This window comes from Micromys minutus, assembly GCF_963924665.1.
Source record: "Micromys minutus genome assembly, chromosome: X".
NCBI lineage: Eukaryota > Metazoa > Chordata > Mammalia > Rodentia > Muridae > Micromys > Micromys minutus.
The window spans coordinates 44,586,980-44,614,415 of NC_137970.1; the positions used below are offsets into that span (position 1 = coordinate 44,586,980).

At 35.0% G+C, this 27,436-nt stretch overlaps 1 protein-coding gene across 2 annotated transcripts in view; it reads left to right on the forward strand.

Moving 5' to 3' along the window:
• AR (androgen receptor) overlaps positions 1-27,436 on the forward strand; it is a 190,257-nt gene that overhangs the window by 130,114 nt on the left and 32,707 nt on the right. For both annotated transcript variants that reach the window (XR_013974889.1, XM_080910608.1), the window contains exon 3: positions 22,327-22,443. Coding sequence is in view for 1 of the 2 variants with exons in the window: in XM_080910608.1 (XP_080766734.1) it covers positions 22,327-22,443 (117 nt within the window). In the remaining variant the exon portion in view is untranslated. The remainder of the gene's footprint in view (positions 1-22,326; positions 22,444-27,436) is intronic.

Consider the following 27,436-nt stretch of genomic DNA (forward strand, 5'->3'; position numbering starts at 1 on the left):
GGATTACCATCCTACTTCTCAAGATAACTATGAAAAATAGTTCAAGTATTCTTTTACCCCAATGCATGCCTATATCGCCCCTATTTCTCATCATGCTCAGCTATTTTTTTGCCTCAAATATTTTCCCCATGTCTCCATTTCATTAAGTACTACCATTTTTCCAAGTCCACTCAGAACCTTCTTTTTCACTGAAGTATACCATACCCTCTTTAATACACAGTATACCATGGGTGTGTTTCCTCTTGTGGTTTTTACCACTTCCTGCTTCAGTCTTTTAGTAATGTACTTGCTGGTCCTTCCCCCCCTCCACTCATTTTATAGTGAAAGGTTTATTTTTCTGAGATCATGATTTTCTTTCAAATGCATCATACCCAGTGACATGCACTAGGCCTGGTGGGTTTTACATTTCAATCTTAGATATATGAAATTGTGCCATATGACTACAAATTTACACTTTCTACCACTTTAACATAACTAACAAATATCTTTATCTCCTCTAAGTCTGACTCTCACACAAGTATAATTTGTACAGCCATTGCTTTATTTAGGACCGTATTCTCAGAGACTTGAATTTTTCTCCATGAATTATGGTTATATTAATATACGTTCAATTTTCATGTTTTATCATTTAATTTCAATCCATTTTTATCAGTAGAAATTTGGGATTATGTAAAATCTAACAAATAAAATGTTTAGAAAACAAGGATTAGAAGTGGAATCATTGAATCATGTATTATAATAGGAAATTAAAGAAGAGTAGAAGACTAAAGGAATTAGAAAATTCTTCAAATTACTTGATACCCATGATTTGCCTCTTTCTTAAACTCTTAACATATGTAGATTTGTTTAGGAAAGCTTTGCCTCTTGGGATGCACTAATCAATAAATCATATCAGAAACTGTGTTTTCAGATCCTGGAGGTCAATCTCCAAACTTGCAAGGAATGAATGGAATTTAAGACAGGTTCTAAATAGATGTTTATGAGGAATAGGGAAGTATGAGCAGAAAGTCAAAATAGAAACTTCTGGAACCAGAAGTAAAATGGAAGCCCTGAGCACTAGATAAGATAAAAGTGGGAATAACAAGTCAATGGGGTGGAGATGGGGATCAGAAGGCAACTGGACGGAGAAGAGGGATGGGAGGGGAAGGGGTAAAGGGATCGCATCTCAAATGTAAATACAGCATATCTAATAAAAAACAGAAAAAAATTAAAAAAGAATAATAATTTTTAAAAAGATAAAAAGGGAAGGAGAGGAAATGATTATGGATAGAGATGGATGTGCTTTTAACTTGAGAATGTTGTACCTGTTTGTGGGCACAGCAGAAACAACATGGTTTGTTTTGGACAAAACAGATAAATACATTCTCCCAGTAAACAAGAGATAAGAATTTGTTTTTTTAGGTAGCCTCATAGAGGTCAAGCCCTGAGAGTCATTCTGGTCCAAGTCATCTGCCTTAGAAGATCACACTAAAATGGGTAGTTGGCATGTTAAAAAGAATAGAAACAAGAGAATTGAGAGCAGCGTGGCAGAATCAGCTTGTACCAATTAGTTCACGTAGGTCACCAGACTATATCATTACTACCTTTGTGGGATATAGTCCCTGCCACGTAAAGGCAGGCTTTTAGAATGGCAAGCATGTGTTGAGAATTTGAGACAAGCAGAAGTCTATGTTTATCAAGTGGTTGACATCATTGGTATATTTGGGACTGTAGTTTCCTAACCTTTTGCTTTTTTGTAGAGAGTAAAAACTCCACATGAGAAAAGAAATAGGCCTCACTATGTTAACACAATGTGGGAACTAAAAGCTAGAAGAGTATTTCTAGGTTTCTTTGTCCTCACTGAGATTCCTCTTGTCTTATTTTACTTTGGTTCCTAGAGCTACAACCTACTTTTCTCTGGTGTGGTGAAAATTCCTTCTTTGGGGGGACTGTAACAGTTTCCACTTCCTCTTTATACAGTTCCAACAGTCCCAAGTATAATTCCACCAAACTTTAGCTTAAGTAACCAATGAATTTAATTGGGTTTACCCAGAGAGCATGGGTAGAGGAGCTACATATAGGAACACTGAAATCTAAACCTTCTGCATTGGCAAGTCTCTACAGCACATGGATTATGATTTCCCACAGTAACATAGATGGAGCCCACCATTATCACTTAATTTTAGCTTCCCCAGCCTTTATCAGTCAAGCACTTCCTAACACCCTGAAGGTCCTGCAATTATGGAATAATTGTAGTATACAAGCAGCTTTTTGAAGTGGCTAGAATCTCAGAGGAAAGTCAAATGACACCCTCTACACAAGAGGTTCTCAACTTGTGGTTCACGACCTCTATTGGGGTTAACTGACCTTTTCACAGGAGTCATATAAGACCATCCAGCATATCAGATATTTACATTAAAATTCATAAACATAGCAAATTCACAGTTAAGAAGTAGCAAGGAAAATCATTTTGTGGTTGGGGGTCACTACAACATGAGGAACTACATTAGCTACTCATAGCATTTAGGAAGGTTGAGGACCACTATGCTATACCCTTTTCCACTAAAAGAACAACAACTGTCAACATATTCCATCCTAATAAACTCTTGCAAGCCAGCACAACTAAGATGAAGATGTTGGCTATTTTGCTGAGAATATTATATTCTCTAGCATTCCTCCATCTCCATCTTAAATATTTAAATGTTGATCCCAATTCTTTGGTTATCAGAATACAATATAAATTATCTCATTCTTCAAATTTTCCATTAGTATATGATGAACAAGAACAAATGATATAGAAGAACACGATAGAAAATAAAGTTGAGATTCTATTCCTTAGAAACTCAGCTGAAAGGGGAGGAGTTTTATTTGAGTATTGCTTGCCTTCTTATAAAATGACTCAAATTTAAACATCTCAACTTGGCCAAATCTATACTTGGTAAGTCTTCTATGCTTGGTCTTTAACAAATTCACTATATTCTTGTGCAACCATTGTGAAATTCCCATAATATACACATGTACCCAGTAAATGGAGGTCACTTGCTAATAGCCACCCTGTTGGTAGTCGTGTGAACATTTATCATCCTTGTGGCTAGTAACAAAAGTGAATGACCTAATGTTTTCTTGCAGAGGAAAACAACTGATTATATAGCCTCACATTAACTCTCAGTATCTATGAAATAAACTATAAGGTTTGCTGACTCATACTAGGGAACACATACAGAGAATGAATCCTTAAGCCTTGTCCTGGGTAGCCTTAAAGATTTTTAAGCAGTAAAGATGTGGTTGAAGGAAAGGACACTGGAAGTCAGAAAATACACTTATTCAATTAACATCACTCAGCCTTCATATGATCAAATGTAAAATGGAGTTAACAGTAGCCAAAAAGACCAAAAGTGACAATACTTGTGAAAATACTATATAAATTGCAGTGTAATATGAATGTTTCTAGGAGGTCACCTTGCCATTGTACAGGAAAATTATGTCTATTTTAAAATAAATGCACACTTGTCTCTGCCCTCCCTGGAACCCTCAGCAAAAAGTTGATTTTGGAGAAACAGCTTTATTTGTAACTCATTCCACTCTTTTCTCTGCAGATTTCTTTCTATTTTCACCAGAATGACTAGGTCTTTGAAGTAACCCTCAAGACTCTTAAATTTGGATATTCCCCTTTTAATATATTGCAAAGATAACTCCAACTGGAATGATAAGTCTGTCCACATTTGTATAATACAAAAATGAAACACACACACACACACACACACACACACACACACACACACACACACACACATTCCTTCAGCAAATAAGCCATGGTCAGAAATAGCTGAGGAGTCATGGATGCTTCCTTTCTCTCATAGCTCAGCTTTGGATCTTATTTGCAAAGTTACTAGAAGCCTGTACAGATAAGTTACAGAATTTAGGGCAAGAGCAAACCATTCCCATAGCCAAGGCTTTGTTTCATTGTATGGTGTTTTTAATCTCAAGCAAACATGACTTTCATTTGACATTCTTTAATGTCAGATTCTCAAATTGCTCTGCACAATTGGGCCACAAGTAGTGATCATATTGGGATCAATTTAGCTGTACTAACTTATACATATTAATATGCAGACTTTTTCCAATCCTACCACCCTTAAAAACTGAGCTGGAGTCCCTGAGGAGGATGTCTGCTCTGCCTTTATAAAATATATTTTTTGAGTTTGTGAAATAAATTTAATTAGGAAATAATGACTAGGAAATTATTTCTAAAATACTTTTCTTTCTTTTCTCCTGATGCCTAAACATCAGTGACAGTAGTGGTTATGTTTAGCTGAAAATATGGTGGCAGCAAGCTGAGATTTGTCCACTAGTCTCCCTTGACATGTTTTATTCACAGTTCTGGAGACTTGAAACCAGAATTCTACACAGTGGCCTTATTAAACATTAGAACTAAGAGGTAAGGGCAGAGTTTTATTCAACCATTATTAAGATGGTGGCACACAGATTTTTGCAAAACTGTAAATATGATTTCTTTTACTCCAGAAAGATGTTGCTTTTCTTTAGTAAAATATTAAAACCTCTTGAATGTCTCAGAACATGTGTGTTTTACTTAGAAGGATATTAAAAACATGGCATTAGCCAATTAAAGATCACTCAATCATTCATCAAATAGGATACATTAACTATATTTCAATATGCTAGATATCAAGTGACAAAAAGAAATATTGTTTCCTTCACACCTGAATAAGAGAAGAGACATCCTTTCCAATTTACAGTGACCTATAAGACTTCATATACTGCTGGGTATTGTCACGTGGCAATATCGCAAGATAATAATTGAAAGGTGGACAGAGGCCATGGGAAGAAGGATTGAATTGTGGATATAGACTCTCTCAGGGATCCATTTTGAAATACCTAGATTGCACTTTCAAAATGCTATTTTGAATTCCCACCCAGTGGCACTGCAGATAATAGAATCTTGATGTCACCAGAGGTGACAGAATGGGTAATAGAATGAAATGAATGAGATGAGAAATCATAAAGAGTTAGAGTTCATTTTTATTTTGCGAAGAGCCTTCTTTAAGGACCATGGCAAAGTAAAGCCACCATTAGACAAAAGAACAGTACCGTGTAACTCTAGACAAGTCTCTGAAGCTCTTTAGACTTTTGCTTTTGTCTCCAAAAATCATTAATGAGACTTGTTCTTTCTACTTCATGGCTGTGCTGTGAAATGATGCATGGCAACATATCTTTAAAATGTATGGGTGCCTAGCATATCCTCAAAAACTTTTGTATACTTTTACATTAGGCCAATTATGCTATAATTTATAAAGTCCTTTTGATTTCATTTTCAGACTTTTCTTCCAGAGACTCAGAATTGCTGGCACCAAAAAAAAGCACTCTAGGATTTTTTTCCTTTGAGATGTATTCTACATACCACATTATTCACTCTTTTAAAGTGTACAATTTTGTGGCTTTTAGTGTATTCAAGAAGTTTTACAAACATCACCACTATCTAATTCCAGATGGTTTTCATTACCTCAAAAAGGAAACCTGTACTCATTAGTGCTTGCTCCCCATGGCCCCTCCTTCTAGCCGCTGGCAAGCACTACTTTACTTTCTGTCTCTGTAAATTTGTCAACTCCAGAGACTTCATATAAATGAAACAATATAATATGTGGTGTCTCTATTTAGATTCAGTGTAGTGAGCATATTTCCAAGTTCTATCTACATTATACCTTCTATCAGTCCTTTATGCATTTCTCTGACTAACTAATAATCCCTGTATAGATATTCCACTTTGGCTTATATATTCATTGATAGATGTATATTTGGGATGTTTCTATTTTCCTTTCTTATGAGTAACTTTTAAGGAATATTCATGTGTAAGTGAATTCATCCACACTTATGTTTTTATTCACTTGTGTCTGTAGCTAAGAATAAATTTGAGGGTCTTATGGAAGAACTAGCGAATTTTCAGTGACTCACTCTATCATGGTTCTTACCAATAGTATATCAAGTGCTAATTTCTACCTATACTTTCCAACACAAATTATTATTCATCTCTACCTTTATTATCATTTTATTATAGATCCCATTTTAGTGTATATAAAGTGAAAGTATTTCAATGTGGATTTCACTAAAATGGTGCAAATAGCTGAAATTGTGCTTTGTTTCATATTCCTTTTAACTTTTTATATATTTCTATGGATAAGTAATTACTCATGTTCCTTATCCATATTTCAAAAAGGCTGGGCTTTTTGTTTCTGTGTTATATGAATGTTTTCTGACTTACTTAGAAAACCAGCCATCAGATATTAGATTCACAATTTTGTTCTATTTATAAGTTATCTTTTACTTTTTGATGGTCCATCAAAAAGTTCTTAAATTTTTATATAATCAAATGTTTTCTATTTGTCCTCTTGTTTTTTGGAGTTTTGTTGAAATATCTAAAACTATTACCTAATAAAAGTTCACAGGAATGTCTCTCTGTTTTTTTAAAATCATATACTTATAACAACTAAATTTGGTACTGTGATTCATTTTCTTAATGTTCTGCATATCATGATGGTAGGGGTCCTATTTCGTTCTCTTGCTTAATAATATTCTGCTGTCCTATCAATATCATCATTCGCTAATTTTGCTTATATACAAATTTTAAGATCCTTTTCATGATTTCTGTAAAGACTTGCCTTGGTATTTCAAAGTGATAAATTGTTTTGTGTAGGATGGATATTTTGACAATGTTAATTTTGCCTGCCCATGAGTTTTTTCATGTTTTGCTATCTTTTTCAATTTCCTTCTTTAATGTCTTAAAATTTTCATTGTAAAAAATATTTCACAACTTTCATAAGATTAATTTCGAGATTTTTAAAAGCTATTTTGTACAGGATAATTTCCCTGATTTCTTTCTTGGTATGTTAATCATTAGTATTTAGGGTGACTGCTGATTATAACTGTTAATTTGGGGTTCTGATATTTCAATTAATGCACTTTTCAGATTTAGGAGATTTTTCAAGTAGTCTCTCAGCTCTTTTATGAGAAGAATGATATCATCTTCATACAACAATATTTTGACTTTTCTTTTCCCATTGCATCTCCTTTTCCTTCTTTTTTTGTCTTATTGTTCTAGATAAGTCTTCAGGCATTGTGTTGATTAGGAGAAGAAAAGGCAGATATCATTCTCTTAGTGAAAATCCTTCAAGTTGGTCTCTACCTAACATGGTGTCAGCTGTAGGTTTGTTGTCTATCACCTTTATTGCCTTGGTATGTCTCTGTATCCCTAGATTTTACAGACTTTTTATTTTACCATAAAGAGATACTACATTTGGTCAAAGACATTTTAAGTCTTCTGTCATTCAGTATATTTATGTGGTTGGTTACAATCTTTGTTTTATATATGTAAACCATCCCTACATCTTTGGAATAAATTTGACCCTATGATAAATTATCTTTTTATGTAATCTAGAATTTTATTAAGAAGTTATACATTAACAGGTTTTGCTTATGCTCATAGGGAGATTGGCCCATGTTCTAGTAAGGTTTACTTGTCCAGTGATTAAATACCATGACCAAAAGAAATTTGGAGAAGGGGGAGTTTATTTCACCTAACACTTTAAAGTGTATTGTGTAGGAAAGTCAGCAAAGGAACTCAACAGGATCCTGAAAGAGGAAGCAGAAACTGAAACAGGGGAATGCTGCTTAGTCCTCATAGCTTGTTCAGCCTTCTTTCTTATAGCACTCAAGACCAGCTGTTCAGGGGTATCCCCTAAAACAGTGAGCTAAGGACACCGATAGAAATCATCAATCAAGGAAATGCACCAAAGTCTTGCCTACAGACAGTCTGATGAAGGCATTTTCTCAACTGAGATTCCTCTTTCTAGATAATTCTAGTTTCTGTCAAGTTGAAAAAAAGAAGTATAACTGATGCCTTGTCAACTTGACATGATAACATTACTTTCAAAACATACCATTTCCTTTATTATTACTACCATCTCATGTAAATATCAGTATTATATTATACAACTAAAGTAGAACATTAAAAGTCCAATAATCTTTAAAAGTTCAATCTTGTTAACTATCCAAAATCTAAATTTTTTTTAGAAAGACTCTAAGAATCAGACTCTCTAAATATTCAAGATTTCTCTAAAACATTTAAGTCTCTTAATTGTGGGCTATGATAAAATAAAAATTAAGTTTATATACTTCTTGTTTCATCCAAGAGCAATAAACCAGGGCCAAAAGAAATTTGGACAGGAATTTATTTCATCTTACAGTTTGCAGTCTTTCATGAATGGAAATTAACAAAGGGACCAAAACCATAGAAGAATCAGGATTACTGGCTTGCTTCTCCTGATTCACTCACCTTTCTTTTTTAAAGCAACAAGGACAACCTGAATAAAAGTGGCACCACCTCTAGATGATCCCTCCCCCATCAATCATTAATCAGTAACATGTACTACTGACTTGCCTACATACAGTCTATCTTATGGAGGCATTTTCTCAGGTAATTCTAGCCAGTATCAAGTTGGAAAAAAACAAAACAAAAACCCTAACCAGGGCATCTTATTATTTTCTCTTTGAGTTAATTCTTTGTTTTATTCCAGGAAAGGCTGATGTCACATAAAGGTTTATTTTTTTATTTATTTTCTATTATATGGCATAAGTTCAGAGGTTCTGGTTTTAGTTAGAATTCTGTGATGAATCTATCAGCCCTGAGTTTATTATAGTTGAGGAATTTCTTTAAGTACTTCTACTTTGTTTATTGTTGTGGGTCAGTTTAAATTATTTACCTCATCATGATTTAACTTTGGTAGAACAAATCTAGAAATTAATTCATTCTTTTAGATCTCCAAATTTAGAGTTCTCTGATTTGCTGAATTTCCTCATCTTTATCTCTCCTTTTATCTCTAATTTTATCCGTTTGGGTCCTCTCTAGGGTAATTTGCAAAAAAATTGTCGATCTTTCAAAGAGAAAACTTTTCATTCCCTTGATTTTTCATATTGCCTTATTTCTATTTTATTAATTTCAGTGTCAATTTTGATTCTCATCTCTTATACTTATTTTTGTTCTGCTGGAGTATATTCCTTTTTAAATTATTTGAACCAAATTATAATCATTCTTTTAAATTATTTGTCTAATAATTTTTCTAAGTAATTTTTATTAGTTGTCATTGTTGTGGAATTATTGACTTATAAAGGAGACATGATGTCTTGTTTATTGTTTTTCTATAACACTGGCTGTTCTGGAAATTGTTTCATAGAACAGGTTAGCCTAGATCTCATAGATCTGCCTGCCTCTTACTCCTGGGTGCTAGAATTAAAGACATGTACCATCAGCCTGGGCTGTCTCATTTTAGGTAGGTAGGTAGGTAGGTAGGTAGGTAGGTAGGTAGGTAGGTGGGTGGGTGGGTGGGTGGGTGGGTGGGTGGATGGATGGATGGATGGATGGATGGATGGATGGATGGATGGATAGATAGATAGATAGATAGATAGATAGACAGAGACAGACAGACAGACAGAGAAATTGTTTCTTGCTGATATGCATATAAGATTAGTTTTTGATGTGATCTTTTATTCTGTCTTATGTTTTATTTTGTTTAAATTTTTCAAGTCTGGCCGCCTTTGTTCACTGCTGTGTTCACTGCGTGGCAAAGTCCTAATATGGTTGAAGTATCCTTTTGCTTTGTGGGTATCATTGGTACTTAGGAAGGAGGCTCTATCTCAACTCTTCTTCTGATTATCAAATATTGCCCTACTATATACAGTCTCCAGCCTAGGCCTGCACAGTTCCTGGTGATTGTGGACCCCTTCACATATCAGTGAGACTTACTCAAAGTCAGATAAAGTCTCTACTCTGAATCCTTAGCAACCATTGGAACTTCTTGGGGGATATAAAACTTTTCACTTTCCTGTGTGCCTAAACTGGAGTTAAGTCAGGCTACCCTTTCATCCAAGGAGCTGTTACAAGCTGTGACAGTTAACCAAGTTCTCGTAGGCTTACCCAGTTTTAGGAGAGTCTTTCTGCATGATTCCAGACTTAGTTTGCTAATATTTTGTTCAGTTATTACCCTGTGATAATAAAATTACTCTATAGTTTATGCTATCTTTGTCTTTGATTCTTTGATTAGGTTGTTTTTTTTTTTTTGTTTTTTTTTTGCTTCTCCCCTCCCTCCCGCAAAAAAAAAAAAAAAAAAAAAAAAAAAAAAAAAAAATTGTTGGATATTCTCTGCATTTATATTTTAGATGTTCTCCATTTTCCAAACTACCATTCTCCCTCCTCCTCCCATTGCCTACTTGAAGGTTCTCCTTCTCCCAACCACCCTCTCCCACCTCAGCACCTTGGCATTCCCCTACACTGGGAAAACAAGGCTTCACTGGACCAAAGGCCTCTCATCCCATTGATGTCAGAAAATGCTATCCTTTGCTGCATATGCACCTGGGGCCATGGATCTCTTCATTCAAACTCTTTGGTTGGTGTTTTAGTCCCTGGGAACTGTGGTGGGCTTGGTTGGTTGATAATGTTCTTCTTCCCATGTGGTTGCAGACCCTTTCAGCTCCTTCAGTCCTTTCTCCAGCTCCTTCATTGCAGTCCTTATGTTCAGTCCCAGGGTTAGCAGCAAGCATCCTCCTCTGGCAAAGCCTCTGAGGAGGCATCCATATTAGATTCCTGCCAGTAAGCACTACTTGGCATCAGCAAAGTGTTTGAGTTTGGTGGCTGCATATGGTATGGGTCCCCAGGTAAGGCAGTCTTTGGATGATATTTTCTGCAATCCCTGCTTCTCTATTTGTCCCTTTATTTTTCCCCATAAACATTTTGTTCTTTCTTCTAAGAAGGACTGATGTATCCACTTTCTGCCCTTCCTTCTTTTTGAGCATCCTAAGTTCTATGGATGGTTTATTGGGTAGTCCAAGCTTTTGAAGCTAGTATCTACTTATAAGTGAGTACATACCATGAGTGTTCTTTTGTGACTCACTCAGGATGATAACTTCAAGTTCCATATATTTGCCTAGGAATTTTATGAAGTCATTGTTTTCGACAGTTGAGTAGTACTCCATTGTGCATATGTACCACATTTTCTGTATCCATTCTTCTGTTGAAGGACAACTGGGTTCTTTCCAGCTTCTGACTCTCATAAATAAGGCTGCTATGAAAATGGTTGAACATGTGTCCTTGTTAGATGTTGGAGTTTCTTTTGGGTATATGCCCAGGAATGGTATAGCTGGGTCCTCAGGTAGTACTATGTCCAATTTTCTGAGGAACCACCAGACTGATGTCTTGAATTGTTAATTGAGTAACATTATTATGAAATGAGTTAGGAGATTGTTACTATGGCTTTCATAAGCTGTTTATGAAAGATTAATATTAGATCTTTAAATGTTTCATAGAATCTCTAGTAAAACCAAATTGTCCTGGGATGCTGTTTGAGTAGTAATTCAATATCTTTACTCGTTAAAGGTCACTTTTGATTTTTTAAATTTGTTTCTCATCAGTTTAAGTAATTTGTATCTTTATAATAAATTCTTGGTTAAGTAATTAAAGTTGTCATATATATGGATAAATTCACACATTTATAGATGCTTACAAGACAGAGAAAGGCAAACTTAATATAGCAAAGGCTAAGTAATTTTCCATTCCTGATGTTTGTGAGTTAGCATTTTTAACTGGAATGTCAAAAGGCTCTTTTCTGGATCATTAAAAATTATTGATGATTTAGAGCCAAAGATGACCTTTTGTTTTCCAAGAAAATGTCTGGTAGCCCATTGTTATAAATTTCCTCCAGAGTACAAAATCCCTCAGATACCTAAATACTTTTGGGACACTGACAATTTTGAGATGAAATAAACATTGTCAGCTGTTTTTACTCAAGATGGCCATAATATGATTTGATAAAAATATTTAATTTTGGAAGATTTTTCTCCATCAAGTTACTTAACTTGTTGTACTTTTAAGTTCTCTTGATTTGAAATCACAATTCAAGGGAGTGACTTACTCATTCTATATTATAGAATAGTTTTAATATGCTAATCTTGGAAGACGTCTCATTTTATATGAACCTATTTTTTTTCACAGTTCAGTTGAAAACCACATTTGGGGAGGATTTATCAATGATAATTTTGATTTAGCTTTGTTAAAAGTATAGCCATATACCTTTCTTGAGTAAAATACAATTATATGCCTGTATCAAACCAAACTAATAAGGACTTCTATTTAATCAAACATTAATCATTATCATGTGTTAGAATCATTGATACTTATCTTTTCTCTTTAATTTGAAATTAAATGTGTATTTTTATAGATAATAGCTAGCCTACTGTGGTATAAAGAGTCACAACTAATTATTTGCATGGAACTCCTTTAATGAACTCAAATATATGGAAGAATATTATTTTCATACTAAGTAGATAATCTGGATGGAACTTTGTCCATGGATGCAATATCTCACCCAAGGACAGAAAACAACTAGAGATAGCCAAACATACCAACACTGTCTCACACATTTTCAAATAACAGTATTATGCTCACATCTGTTGGTCCATTCCTCCAATAGTTCTAACAGAGAGTAATCAGTCAGTGAAAACCAAAAACAGTCTGGGAAACAAAAACAAAATCAAACCTGTTGGTCTCTCTTATGGTAGTTTTAAAAAGATGTTTTTCTACCTTTAATCTCAGGATTTAGGGGACCAGAGAAGAGGAATCATGAATTTGATACCAGGCTTTGTACATAATGATATTATACATCCCAAATAATTTTATTTCTTTAAGAGGAAAAATGATACCAAGGAAAGTCTGTCAGTGTGCTTGATCAAAGCTAATTGAATATTTTGAAGGTTTGTATGACTAACATATCATAAATTTCATAACCTGTTTCATGTGTCAATCTTGGCTCTTTCCAACTTCCATTCCTTTTCAAACACGCCATGCTCTCTGCCTGAAACGCCCTCCAGTGCTTTGTTTACTTAGAAAAAAAAAGTCTGTTTTTATTAAGAATACTCTTTCTGCGAAATGAAACTTCTAAGAAATTCTTGACCTCAGAAGTTTATTTGTTAGTTGTTAGAAGTTCGTTTTGCAGATTATTATCCTGTCAGTTTATCTTCTGACACACTGTGTAATAATTGCTACCATTTTGCTCACTTTTAAAAACCGTTTATACAGTCCTATCAAAATTTGCTCATCTTCATCTCCATATTTGCTTATCTCAAGAAATATTTACTGAATGCTTATTGCTTTGCAAACAGTATTACACTTAAATGTTGCAGCAGATCTATGTGTACTCTCCACTTCACAGAAGGCTAAAAATGCACATCTAAAGAAATCAAGTTGTTTCTACCAAGATGCAGCTAATGAGACAGAAAAAGGTCTTGAACACAAACCTGCCAAGCTACCATGCTCCACTTCTTATTGAGCATATTATATTGAACTTTCTCTCTTTCTGTACTTTCCACTGAGTCTTCTCTCAATATAATATCAGTCCTCAGAAGGAGCTTTCCTAGAATCAGAAATGAATTTTGGATTCTTAGTGTTTTGGGTTCATCATGGTATAACTTCTTAAGGGGGACATAATTCAAAATAATCCTTGGGAAAAGCATGGGGAAAAAAAGCATTTAGTAAAAAGAAGTGTAAAGTATATGGAAGCTCCCATCCCCCTCTCCCAGTAGTTGCTACACATATTCTCAGTAGAAATGCAAGTGACTTGTAATGTAGGTAATAATATCTTGTCCTTTATCTTGATGCTGTCATACAGATAACATTACCTTAATAGGGATAAGCTTAGGCTTCTCTTTCTGAATCCTCCTTCCTTCTCTTTCTTTTTTCTTTCCTTTCTTTTTCATAACTTCTCTTTTCTGTCCTTTCTTATTATTCTCCTCTTTGTCTCTTTTTTCTCCTCCCCCACCCACTCTGCTCTCAGTCCTTCTCTCCCTCTCTCTCTCACATTTCAATCTTCTCAAGAAGTGTCTAAGTGTTTTATAAGTGGCACAGAACACTATAATCATCTTGGTTAGTAGCTTTAGACTTTTTTTTTTTCAAAAATCAAATCAGAAAAGCACTCCAGAATCAAAGTACAAAGAGGATGTGAGTCTAAGCTGTGTATTAAATTTCAATTTTCAAATTCTATCTCAGGTGATTTTATGTTTGGATAATATAGGGAAAATGTCTGAATAATTTGATTTATCGTGATGCATTTGGTAAATAAGAAATTATATTTCTGAGTGATGTATAATAAAAGAGCTCAGCTCTCACTCTGGAATTATTCAGCCTTTCTGGTGCTCCTTATTATTCTAGGAGAATTTTCATTTTGCTTATGATTTATCAGTTAGCTAACATTTTCTAGATACTTCACACATATTCTTTTAAATGTCAAAGCTCTTCAGGAGTGCATTTATACAGCTCATTTTTTAAAGAAAGACACTGAATCAGAAAAGATCTGCTATTAGCCCCAGTTACAATATTTGACACTTGTAGGTGGAATTTCTGAGATTTTTCAAGCCTAGCCTTCTGCCTCCTAAATCTGTGCTTTAAGCACATCATGCTTTTTTGCCCAGGTAGCAAATATCAAGGACAACTAATAGCACTTACCATGTGTGCTTGATAGTGTTTTAATATCTGGGCTGAATATCAATTTATCAGATGACTGCTAAATTCATCATTCCCAGGCTGGCATTTCAAGTGATGAAATTGAAGCTCAGACAATACTATCTTTGCCAAGGCCTCACAATAAGCCACAAGACATAAGCCATGACCTAGACAACCTTGCCTCATTCCAAAGGTCTCATACATTCTTACATATTTGTAATATTGCAACTTCATGTGCACTTCCATTATCTCCTACTAGAAAACAAGCGTGTAAAATGCAGAAAACAATAATTTCTCTTTTTTACCTACAGACACTTGTCTTCAACTGGATTGTTTTAATTGACTAATTGATGTTTGGAATCCAAATTAAATTTTCTGACCCTTTTGAAAGAGGAGTTTTCTTAATTTCTCTCTGTGGTGAACAGGAAACACACCTATTGTAAATGGAGACTATAGATTAGGAACCAGGATATTCTAGGAGTTACGATTTCTTTCTCTTTAAAGTGTTATGAAATGCAATCCTTTTAGGACATGTATGGTTATATCAACTGAAGTTCAGAGAGCAAAATGAAGCTTAAATACAAGTTAAAACAGACATAGCAAAGCTGGGTAACTGTAGAAGGTTAAATAGTAAAACTTACCTCCCAATTCCACATAAATTTAGTCATTTGTCTCAAATTATTATTTTTCAATTTGGGTATATTTCTTCAGAAGTTCTACACATAAACATAAGCAAAAATATGACAATTTTATTTATTCTATTAACATTTTGTATATTTACAAAATTAAAGGAGATCTTGGGGACTCTTCCATATTAATGCATATAATATTGGTTTTAATGGGTTCACTGTTACATGATAATTTATCTATTCTTGTACTGATGGGTATTTGTGCTATTGTTAATCTTGTGCTATTATAACAATATTGTAGTGATTATCTCTGCATATGTTATACATGTGTAAAAAATGTTCCAAGTCAAGGTATATGTATGTACTTTTTACTTTAAAAGAGAACTCAGTTGAAACACATGTGATTAATACACTGATATCCAGAAACAGCTTAATTAGGTAAAGCATGGAAAGATGGAAACATGTTTCTTTATTGTTGTTGTTTGTTTTTAGCATCATTGATTCTACTCAGGCCCTAATGTTATTAATACAAACAAACCCATAAGGTGCTCTTTGACAGAAAATTTTCTCTTTGAGAGAAAATTACAAAGAGGTCAGACCCAAGTAGGAGGGAGTAAAATAAGTTAAATACGTTCTTCTCTCTTCATATTAGTCCCGTCTTTTGCTACAATGCAAGCTATGTGCCTAAACCTGTCTACACTATTCTACAAACTCAAGAGTAGTAAACTGGTAGAAACACCAAACAGGGACTCAACAGGAATTGGAGAATTTTCAAAAAGTGTCCAATTGAGTGATGGCACTAAAGGTTCTAGGTTATGGTCCCATTGTATCTGTTACAAATCATGCTGAAAAGAGGTGACAAAAAGCTCAAACTTCAGTGACCTAATGCACATTGTGTGACCAGAATTCATAATTCTACATTTATATACTTGAAAGTCCAAAAGCATATATTTTAATATTCATGAAGTTTAATATTTAATATTAATGAAGTACATGGTAACTATTTTGATTTAATTGTTCTGTGCTACATACATGTATCAAAATATCACATCATGCTCCATAAATTATAAATACAATTATTTCTCAACATTTTAGGGAAAATAAAAACACGAGTAGATGAGCTCTAGGAAAGTAGCCAAATATGCTATTTGTTACCAACATTTCTGTTGAATTAACAACCCAGTATAAATAAAAGCACACTTCCAAGTTATATAAAAGCATTTGAAATTATCACTACTAACTACATGGTGTTCCTTTCTATGAATATAGAATGATTTAATTAATCTGCTGATAGTAGACACTTAAATATCTCAGTTTTACTATTTAAGTAATGCTATATTAAACTTATTTGTGCATGTCTCATTATTCCTACATGTTACATTTTTAGTAAAAATTTCCGTATATTCTTACTTACTTAGAATAACTAAGAAATAAATCTCTTCAACAGTATTTAGTATTTAATTTGACATGTATTCTAGGATGTAAAAAATATTTAATTTGTCTGTTATTTTCAGGAATTTCAAAAATTTTCAAATGCTTTAGTTATTTTTGTTTTTTTCTTATATTTTTCTGCTCATTATTATTTCTATTTTGCTATTGTACTGTGTTTTATCTTTTGTCAAATACACAGAAAACTAAAAAATTAGCTAGAAGAAATTCAATAGTTCAATTGATCAATGGACTCGTGAAATAACTACAATTTCCAAAGATGACATACAAATGATCAATTGATATTTTAAAGTTTTCTCCTCTACTGTATATGTGCCAGGGGCCTCAGATCAACTCCTGTATGCTGCCTGGTTGGTGACTCAGTGTCTTAGGTGTCTGGGTTAGTTGAGACTGCTGGTCTTCCTATGAGGTCTCCCTACTCTTCAGCTTCTTCCAGCTTTTCCCCGATTCAACCTCTGGGGTCCCCAGCTTCAGTTCATTGTTTGAATGTAAATATATGTGAATGTCTCACTCAGCTGCTTATTAGGCCTCTCAGAGGACAGCCATGCTAGGCTCCTGTCTGTAAACACACCATAGCATCAGTAATAGTGTCAGGCCTTGGAGCCTCCCCTTGAGATGGATCCCAATTTGCAGTGGAAGAAGAGGAGCCTAACCCTGGGGAGACTTGAAAACCCAGGGAGTGGAGAGGCCTGGTAGCAGGTGGGGTAGAGACTTCCTCTTGGAAGAGGAGAAATGGGATGGGGAACCGAGGGAGTGTGGACCAGGAGAGGGTAATGACAGAACTGTGAAAAAAACAAAAGTAATTTTAAAAGCAAAAAATTTTCAAAATTAAAAAATATGTTCTGCCTAAAGATATATATATATATATATATATACAGAGAGAGAGAGAGAGAGAGAAAGGGGAATAAAAGTTTTGTCCTTTACTAGCCATCAGAGAAATGCAAGTTGAAGCTATACCGAGATTTCAACTCACCCCAAATAGTATATCAGTCATTAAGAAAATAAAAACATGTGAGATCATGCATGTAGACAAAATAGAATCCTGTGCAATGTAGGCTGAAATATAAATTAGCCGATGTTTACTGCCGCCCTATTTACAATAGTTAAGTTACAGAATTGACCTTGGTATCCAACAACAGAAGAGTGGATAAAAATATGTCATATACACAGTGCAATTTTTTAACATAAAGTGTTAAGTTTTGTCATTTGCAGGTATATAGATGTAACTAGTATTAATAATATTAAGCGAATTATGTCAGTCTCAGAAAAATGAATATATTTTCCTTATATATGGGTTCCAGAGTTCATATTGGCATGTAAAATGATTAACCACTCATTTTGGTATCATATAACAAATAATTTATATTTCATTCACTAAGTTGACATGACATATTTTATAGGGCATATATGTTTGGGGATTTTCTTGTTTCTTTTTAAAAATATATTCTGCTGGAGCCATCAAAATATTAATATAACTGTCTTGTCTTTAAAAATAATATAAATTCTGCTAAAGAATATCCTATTATTGTTCTTTTCAAAAATATATCTTAGCATTATCACATATTTTATTCTTTGAGATACATTTTGAAATTATTTTGAAAAGATTTTGTTTAGATTGTTTTAAATCTATATATCTAACTTGGAGATAACAGATCTTTAAAGTGTTGCATCTTTACCTTGAAGACCATCATATATCCTTCCATTTAATTCAGACCTTCTCTTACATACATTGATTATTTCTTTTATTTTGTCTTGTAAGTTCCAAACTAAAGCTCTCTATATAATGTATGATAAACTATATTTTTTAGCCTTCACTGTAGATTAATGGTGATGATAGGTCAACACTTTCTACATTTATATAACACAATGACACTAATAGTTATTAAGTCACCTACCTTATTAGTTTACTCAAAATGGTGTGTTTGTTTTTGAAATGAAAAACAGCTTACATAGACATTGATGTAACGTCATAATGGGTGAAAAAAACTGTAGGTCTGGTTGAAAAGAACAGAAACAGAGTAGTTATTGAAAAAGTCTATCTTATTGTCTCAGATCCTGATAGGGAATCATATTCAATATTTATGATTAAAAAGAAATAGGACAAGGAATAAAATGTAGAACATAGGCCAGTCAATAATTTCTGAGCCAACATACATGAAGAATACCTCTTGCTAAACACTTAGAGTGTTATAAAGCACTGAAAGAAATGTTCTCTTTACAGTTCTAGAGTGTAGCCTTATGTGTTTTAACAGGACAAAGACTGTTTATATTTTGCCAATCATTTTCACAGTGGCTTTTTGTAAGAACTTGATAACAGATTGTTGATATATTTTTGCTATTGAAAATAAACAGCTTCAAAGAGTAGAGTTTCATGTTTAGTCTCCAATGAGCAGGAACTAAATATGTATTCATACTATCTGTGGTAATTGTTTAGCTACCTAGACTACAACATGAAATTATGTGACCTTCTAAAACCAAATTGAAACAGTCCCAGATCCCACTTACAAATTTCTCTGTCAACTGGAAATACAGAAACTGACTATTAATGAGGAATTTAAAAGATACCTGACACTCTCAGAATGCTATGTCTTCAGACTATAATCATTTAGTGTACATTTCCATTTTTGCAATTTTCAAATGCTATGCTGGCTTTACCACTTACTTGTTGCGACTTGGTCCATCTCCACATATTATGCCCAATTTCATGCTTTAGAAACTAAGAAGCCTATTTATATTTTTTAGAAAAGTTTTAATGTCCTTAACTGGTCAGATTTTGTGTCACTGTCACTGGTGAATTAGTACTTAGAAGAGACAGCAAGTTTCCTGGAGAAGATATCTCTTAACAGATTCCAGTGATATTACAAACTGAGTCTTAATTCAGAAAAGTGTGGGGGAAACATTTTTCAAGTATGTTATAGATGTCATCTAAGTCGTGTGTAGAGGAGTGGGCTTGATGTAACAAAACAACATTTTAAATTCTTTCTTATTTATTGGAGTCACCATAGTCTTGGAGCAAACCGAGGATGTAATGCCAGACAGGTCAACAGTCCTGAAGAACACACATGAAAGAACACCTGTAACAAATACTGTAAAGCTCAATTCAGCATTGCATTAAAAATTATCCATTATGATCAAAAGGGATTCCTGGGATTCAATGCCAGTTTCATACATGCAAATTAATAAATAAAATTCATGATATTAACAGAATAAAACTAAAAATTCATATGACCCTTTTAGTAAAAATTGAAAAAGCATTTTGTTGTGTGAAATCATTAAAAATTAGTCCAGGCTGCCACTGTCTTCATTCTCCCATTGGAAGTTTCAAGCTGTGGTCTTCCCAATTTTCCATGGTTTTCTAGGCTCCAAACTGCTCATATCGTCCCATGGCATCCTTTTCCTGCTAGCCCCTGCGGCTAGCCTGCAAAGACTGGTGGTCCCTGACTCTAAACCCCCAGCCCCTAGTATAAAGAAAACTCCTGACAAACACAGAGGCAGATGGTCATAGTCAACCACTGGACTGAGCACAGGGTTCCCAGTGGAGAAATTAGAGAAAGGACTGAAGGAGCTGAAGGGGTTTGCAACCACATATTAAGAACAACAATATCAAACAACCAGACCACCCCCTCCCAGAGCTCACAGGGACTAAACCACCAACCAAAGAATACACATGGAGGGACCCATGATTTTAGCTGCATATGTAGCAGAGAATTTCCTTGTCTGGAATCAATGGGAAGAGAGACCCTTGGTCCTGTGAAGCCTCAATGCCCTAGTGTAGGGGAATGCCAGGGTGGTGAGGTAGGAGTGGGTGGGTGGGAGGGGGAGTATCCCCATAGAATCAGGGGTAGTGGGCATGGGATATGGGATTTAGAGAGAGGAAACAGGGAAAGGGGATAGCATTTGAAATGTAAATGAAATATCCAACTAAAAAGGAAAAAAGATCCTGGCTGGAGAGATGGCTCAGTGATTAAGGGCACTGACTGCCCTTCCAGAGGTCTTGAGTTCAAATCACAGCATAGTGGCTCACAACCATCTGTAATGAAGTCTGATGACCTCTTCTGGTGTGTCTGAGGACAGCTACAATGTACTTATATATAATAAATTAATAAATCTTTTTTAAAAAATCCAAAGGGGAGGGGGAAAGAAAACTCCAGAGACTTGTAATTTATCAGTCAGACTAATAACAGTAAATTCTCTATGCACAAAATGCCCACACAAAGAACTCAAAACTCAATTGATATAGATACAAGCTGCACACCTAGATTGAACAGATGTGCCCCGTATTATTTGTCTGTCTAAGAAATCCCCAGTACTTATGGCTTCCAGAACCATGTAGTTCTGGTTCATCTTCCTCTCCTATAAGTTCCATCTTGTCTCCTTATCTCCATCTCTCCTCTCTGTCTCTGTCTCTCGCTCTCTGTCCCCTCTCCAAAACTCTCAGCCCTCCTTCTTTTCTACTGCCTAATCACAGGCTCTAGCCTTATCTTTCATCTGACCTCACTTGCATACAGACAGCAATCCACAGCATTTGGCAAACTTTATTTCTTAAGAAACGACACAAATGTTCCTAAGCCACAAACTAAAGGTCATATATAAGTCTATCTATAGTAAGTACCATATTTGTGATCTTAAATAAAGACAAGGTATGCATTGCCACTACAACTGTTGGACATAATGCTGGAAGGCAGAACATTTTTCATCATAATGGCCCTTATTTTGTTATCAAAAAAGGGGGTATAATAATTCTTTTATATATACTTTACTCAAGATTATTACTAAGTTTGTGAACAAATCATATATGATAGATGTATCATTATCATGATATAGAACCCTAAAAATGTCAGCCATATTGTAAAACAGAATAAATAATAAAGAAGTAATTTACCTTTAAATGACTATTTTCTTCCATCTTGTTTATCTCTAATCCAAAATGTTCATGTTAACTGTGGATGTATTGTGGACTATTTCTATGTTGATTCCTTTTACTCGTGCACCTCTATGGTCTGCATACTTATTAAGTGAGTCCATATGTGTTTATCAGAGGCCTGCTATGTGAGGGCTTGGGACAATCTTCCTTTCAGTAATTCTTATCCTGAAAGAGGGGAGTGATTTCCATGTATATCTGTAAGGAGTTGAGTTATACAAGGTTGAGGTAATATTTTTTTTCCTCTACTGAATTCAGAGCACTTGTTTTTGCTTCACTGGATTCATCACACAGAATGGACTTTATTTCTGACTTTTACACCCTACAGGCTTGGGAGTGCCATCATCGGCAATGTAAAAAGAGAGAATATGTAAAAAAATTAATGGCCTGTTTTTTTAAAGCATAGAATTAGCTTAACTATGAGCCTATGCATGATTACAGGTATCAGTAGGAGGATACATTGATTAAGCCAACATCTCTTCTGTGTCAAGCTAACAGAATGATAATTTCCACAACTGGTCATTTTCTCAAGGGCACGCCTGGCTTGTAGTCAAGCTTAAATATCTTGTTTTCAAAAGCAGTAAATAATCCTAATGGCAGTATTAACAGGATCCAAATTGCTAATATCTATTTAAAACAGCTATGAAAATGGATTTTGTATAATCAACTTGTTTGGGGCCACTATCTCTCAATTTGTAGTATATATTAATCTTCTTGCCTACAAATACTCAAGGAAAGATGCTCTAGAGACACTAACAGCAAGTCTACTATTTTTGCATTTCTTCTCCCAGGGAAACAGAAGTATCTATGTGCCAGCAGAAATGATTGCACCATTGATAAGTTTCGGAGGAAAAATTGTCCATCTTGCCGTCTCCGGAAATGTTATGAAGCAGGGATGACTCTGGGAGGTATGACATGTTTCTCCTTTTTTTCTCCTTGTCCTTTCTCTGCTCACCTTCATCTTTATAATTATTGCATTAGACCTAGATTCTCCTCTGTAGTGCTCCTACCAGTACCAGCTATGCAATATATTCAAATTGACCTTCTCATGGTCCCTTCTTTACTTTTGCCTATGATATTCATAACTTGGGGTTTGGCATAGGACCAGGAAACATGAAAGAAGGATCATAAAATAGCAGAAGATGAATGAGGGTGTGTTTGTTTTAATTCAATTCCTTAAGTGATATATTGATACTGTTGCTTTTCAGTAGTCTGGATAAGAGAAGCGAGTAATCAAAATGGTCACAGGTGCAGGATGACCATGGCACAGGCAGCCTCAAACACCTGGGACTATCCCTCAGATAACCACTGCCTGTACTGTAGGGACAGCCAACTGGAGTATAAAACTGCTTCTCTTTGGATCCTGTAACTAAGGTACCAAACAGAGCCATTTTCATGTCCTGGAGCTCGCAGAAATCAGCAGGCTTTTTAATCATTTCCCTTTCTTTACAAATCCATTGATCATTTCCAAAAGCATTTTCCCAGTGGCACATTAGCTTCTTAAAAGATACAACCCTTTCAAAAGTGACCCTCTATCATAAGGCTCCGTGTCCTATGAGCTTGTGTCTACCATGAGTTCTGTCATTCTTCCAAAATGGACTCATACTATTCACTTGACACAAACTTTCCTGCTTCTAATTCTTCATATCTTCATCTGACCCGTGCCAGAATCAACTCTGCTGCCTGCTGCTTCCAAACAGATGCATCTTTCATGAGAAAAAAGAAGCTCATTAGTCTACATTGATTTAGAAATGGAACTCAAAGAAAAACAAATCTATTTCTGAGTGCCTAAAACTATAACCTTATATTTGATTACTCATTATCAATCGGGAAAACCCAAATTACTGGAATCTAGCCCACTTTTCTCCTACCTCATGGCTAATTTAGAACAATTGTTTTCTCTGTCTTTCTATAAGGCACTTAATGCCTACTCTGCCTATAAATTATTATAGATTACTACACCCTCCTCTCCACAGAGACCATAATCAGTGATTTTTAATCAGACCATATTACAGCAAGGAGTGTGTTCTGGGTTACATCTGTGAGTTTCAATAGGAGCATCTCAAGTAATGTGTAGTACTCTCAGGCATCAAAGGTAGAATTCCTGGGAATTATTTTCTAGGCAACTGCACCAAATCAAATTCAAATGTTTGACCAAAATCTAATCTTGTTTTTTGCTTGTTTGGTCTACTCTAAAGATATAGTATAGCTGTTATCTGTAGTGAGATAGAAGACACAAGATCATTGGGAGGGAAGAAAAAAATCAAGGAGGGGTTAACAGAAGGAAGAATTGACAGAGTTTTACCACATGAGTGTTGGAAATATTTAACCAAGTTCTCTCATATGCTCATTTCTCAATTATTTAGTGATCTGTGGATTGTGCACAGTACACAGTGGCATCTAAGTTGAGGATCTTCTGTCTTGCCATTAATTGCAAGTCTTTATAAGCCCATTTTCATACAAGTAAAGTTTAATTATGAAATATTCCTAAGACATTAGTTTCATGTCAGAGCCCATATATTCCATTATGAAAAAAAAAAAAAAAAAAAAAAAAAAAGGTGTCTTCTGCTATGATTACAGTGAGCCACTTTAGAAGAATAATCTGCATATGACTATGCAGTGTATCACTCAGACTTATATTTCTGAAAAGCTACATCACTGAAAAGTAATATAAAAAGATTTCTGATTGGTTTACTGGGGAGAAATGTGGCCACATTGGGATGGACTTGGTGAATACATTACTAAATTGTTATGGGTGGTTTTGATCTCTGTTTTCTTCCTATGTATCACTGAGTGTCAGATACATAAAAGCATATTAGGCACTAGATGTTCAGGCTAAGAAACTTCAAGAAAAACAGAAGAAAGATGCATTCAAAATACAATGGTCATTTTGTTTTCATTTGCCATAGAGGGGATTGAGTCTAGAGCCCTGGGCATGCTAGGCAAGTATTATTCCACAGACATACATGTCTAGGCAAGTCATAGAAGAATTATTGATGTTGTATAAATGAGTTTGCTTTCGAAATCTGACCTAGGTTAAAGCCTAGAACTTTTTTTTTTTACTTCAAACTCCCTGTGAGTGTCACTTTCACTATATGTAGTTTATAGATGCCATCCTCAGAGTTACAGTTAAGATCCAATAAAAAGGTAAATAAGAACATATTTGAGACGGTGCTAGTTGAATGTGAAGACTTATTATTACAATGAGGTCACCGGAATATCAGGTACTCACAGGCTGGGTTTTCTTTTGGTTATTTAATTTATTTACATTTCAAATGTTATTCCTCTTCCCAGTTTCCCCTTCACAAGCAGCCCCTATCCTCCTCCGTACCCCTGCCTCTATGAGGGTGCCACCCCCATCTACCCACCCACTCCTGCCTCAGCGTCCTAACAATCCCCTATCCTGAGTCATCAAGCCTACATAGGACCAAGGTGTCCCCACTCTCAGTGATGCCAGACAAGGCAATAATCTGCTATATATTCAGTTTGAGCCATGGGTAGCCCCTGTATACCCTTTGGTTGGTGGTTTAGTCCCTGGGAGCTCTGGGGGATTCCGGTTGGTTGATATTGTTGTTCTTCCTATGAGGTTACAAACCCCTTCAGCTCCTACAGTCCTTGCTCTAACTTCTCTATTGGGAACCCCCTGCTCAGTCCAATGTTTGCTGTTCTTAACACTTGGCGATGACTTTCTCTTTAAGTGCCTTGGCTTACCATACAGTGTGTATGTGTGTGTGTGTGTGTGTGTGTGTGTGATATATGTAACACCAGATAGTGGATCACTCAAAATCACTTCTGGTTACCTCGTTATGAAAGGTGCTACCATTATAATGCTTAAAATCTGATATAAGTAATTCTAAAATCTATATGTTAATGTTGAAGTACCAAGTTAGTGAAAACAAAAGTATGTATTCTCTTGGGCTTTGTACATGGGTAGAATTAAAACTACATCCCCTACTTCTTGTCATGACCTCTTCCAAAGTTTATTATTAATTTGGAATATTGGTATATTTTACATTTGTGAATACATTGGCAATATCTTCTCATTTTCATACGATTTGGATTTAGCATAGACTTTTTGATCACCTTCAAGAAGAAGTCACACAATTTTAGTTCCTTTTCTGTACCACTTATGCTCCAATTGTATATGTCATGAAGCAACAGTTAAGAATGTGGTACTCTCTAAGTCCCTTCTCCCTCTATTTTTCCATTATGAAACCAAAGGCCCTTCTGTTGTTAAATTTTTGTAATTTGATATCAATAGCTACAAAGAAAACATTGTAGTTCAGCAACTTTTTCTTCAGTTGCCAATTACCTACCCATAGAAGTACTAATACGAAAGACTTGTTTGCATAAAAATTTTAGCTGCCCACATTCACACCTATGACAAGTACATGCCAAAACTGTAATTGATGAATAGATCGTTGAACTTGTGGAGGACAAAGCAGATAGATGTTTTCAATTCTTGAAGAATCATTAGATGATGTCTGTTTGCTCAGCACTTCATAATCTCTAGCATGGCTTTCTCTATGGTGTTCCAAATGCTGGTGACAGGAGTAATTATACTAAGAGATACTTAATAGAGAACTTTTTCTTCATGTTTCCATACCTACCTTTCTACCCCTTGCTTCTCTTCTTAGTTACTATTGGTATTTATAAAAGAATCTAATGGGTGATGAGTTCTCAGAATGACTCTTCAGGCTCCTAAATGCCCATCTATGGAAAAAAATATGCCTTTCTTTGTTCTCGATTAATGTCTAGCTGCTTTTGTATACCATATATTGTGAATTTCTTAATGGATGTAAATGACCTTGCCCATTTGTTCATTTAAGAAAACACTTAAGTGTCTTGATGAGAACCTTCCCTTCAGAGAATTGGTGGTGAATATTACATAGTATGAAATTCAGGTAAATTCATAGACATCTCACTTTGCCTTATATGTACCAAGAAACACTTCCACTTCCCAAAATGTAATTGAAAAGAAAGAAGCCACCCTCTTGTCATCTTCTTTCCTGAAACTTTCCTCTGATCACTTCCTATTTATTATTTCCCTAGCCAAATAGTATTTGTTTTTGTGTTCTGGTACTCTTGAGTTCTCAGTATATAGTAAATAGCATGGATTTATTATCCCTTGCCCTGAACGAAGTCATACTGTAGACTGTACATGAATTTTAGGTACTAGCTACCACCCACAGGAAGGGAATGACCCTGGGTACCCAGAGCATGTGACATTTAATGAAGTGTACATTTATTTCAATGTTTATTTGAGCTTATAATCCCAGTATTTGTGAGGCAAAGATAGGTATATCACACCTTTAATGCTTGCTTGGCTACACAGTAAGTTCCAGTCCAGCTAGGACTATAGCATGGTGCTCTCTTAATAAAAGTGTTAGTTGAGAAGGATCTTTACTACTAAGACATTGAACTTTGCCTACAAGGATAAAACAACAACATGTATACAATTTTTCACAATGTCTATGAGTTTCTAGTTAGGAAGATAGCTCAGGAATTCCTGGCAATAGTCTGATGCCACCATAAACAGTAATTTTTAAAAATAGTCATTATAAAGTTACCTCATAGTTGCCCCCTCAAAGGCTCCAGGAGAAGTAACTCATTGCTTCTTCCATATCATATATCTTTGATACAAGAAAATTATTATCATGCTAAAATACAATTTCTGTCATTTTTGTTTATGTTTTTATTCACTGAAGTGAATTTGTCTCTTTGTATACTCACTCATCTACAAATACATTTTTCAGTATCACTTGAGTGCTAAAACTGTACCCCAGTTTATGCTGGACATACAGGGAGGGTGATCCTGATAATAGAGCTTAAATGTATGTTTTAAAAATCATACAGGACAAAAAATATTTTTCAGTGTGTGAAGGCAATTGCTGCCAAGCC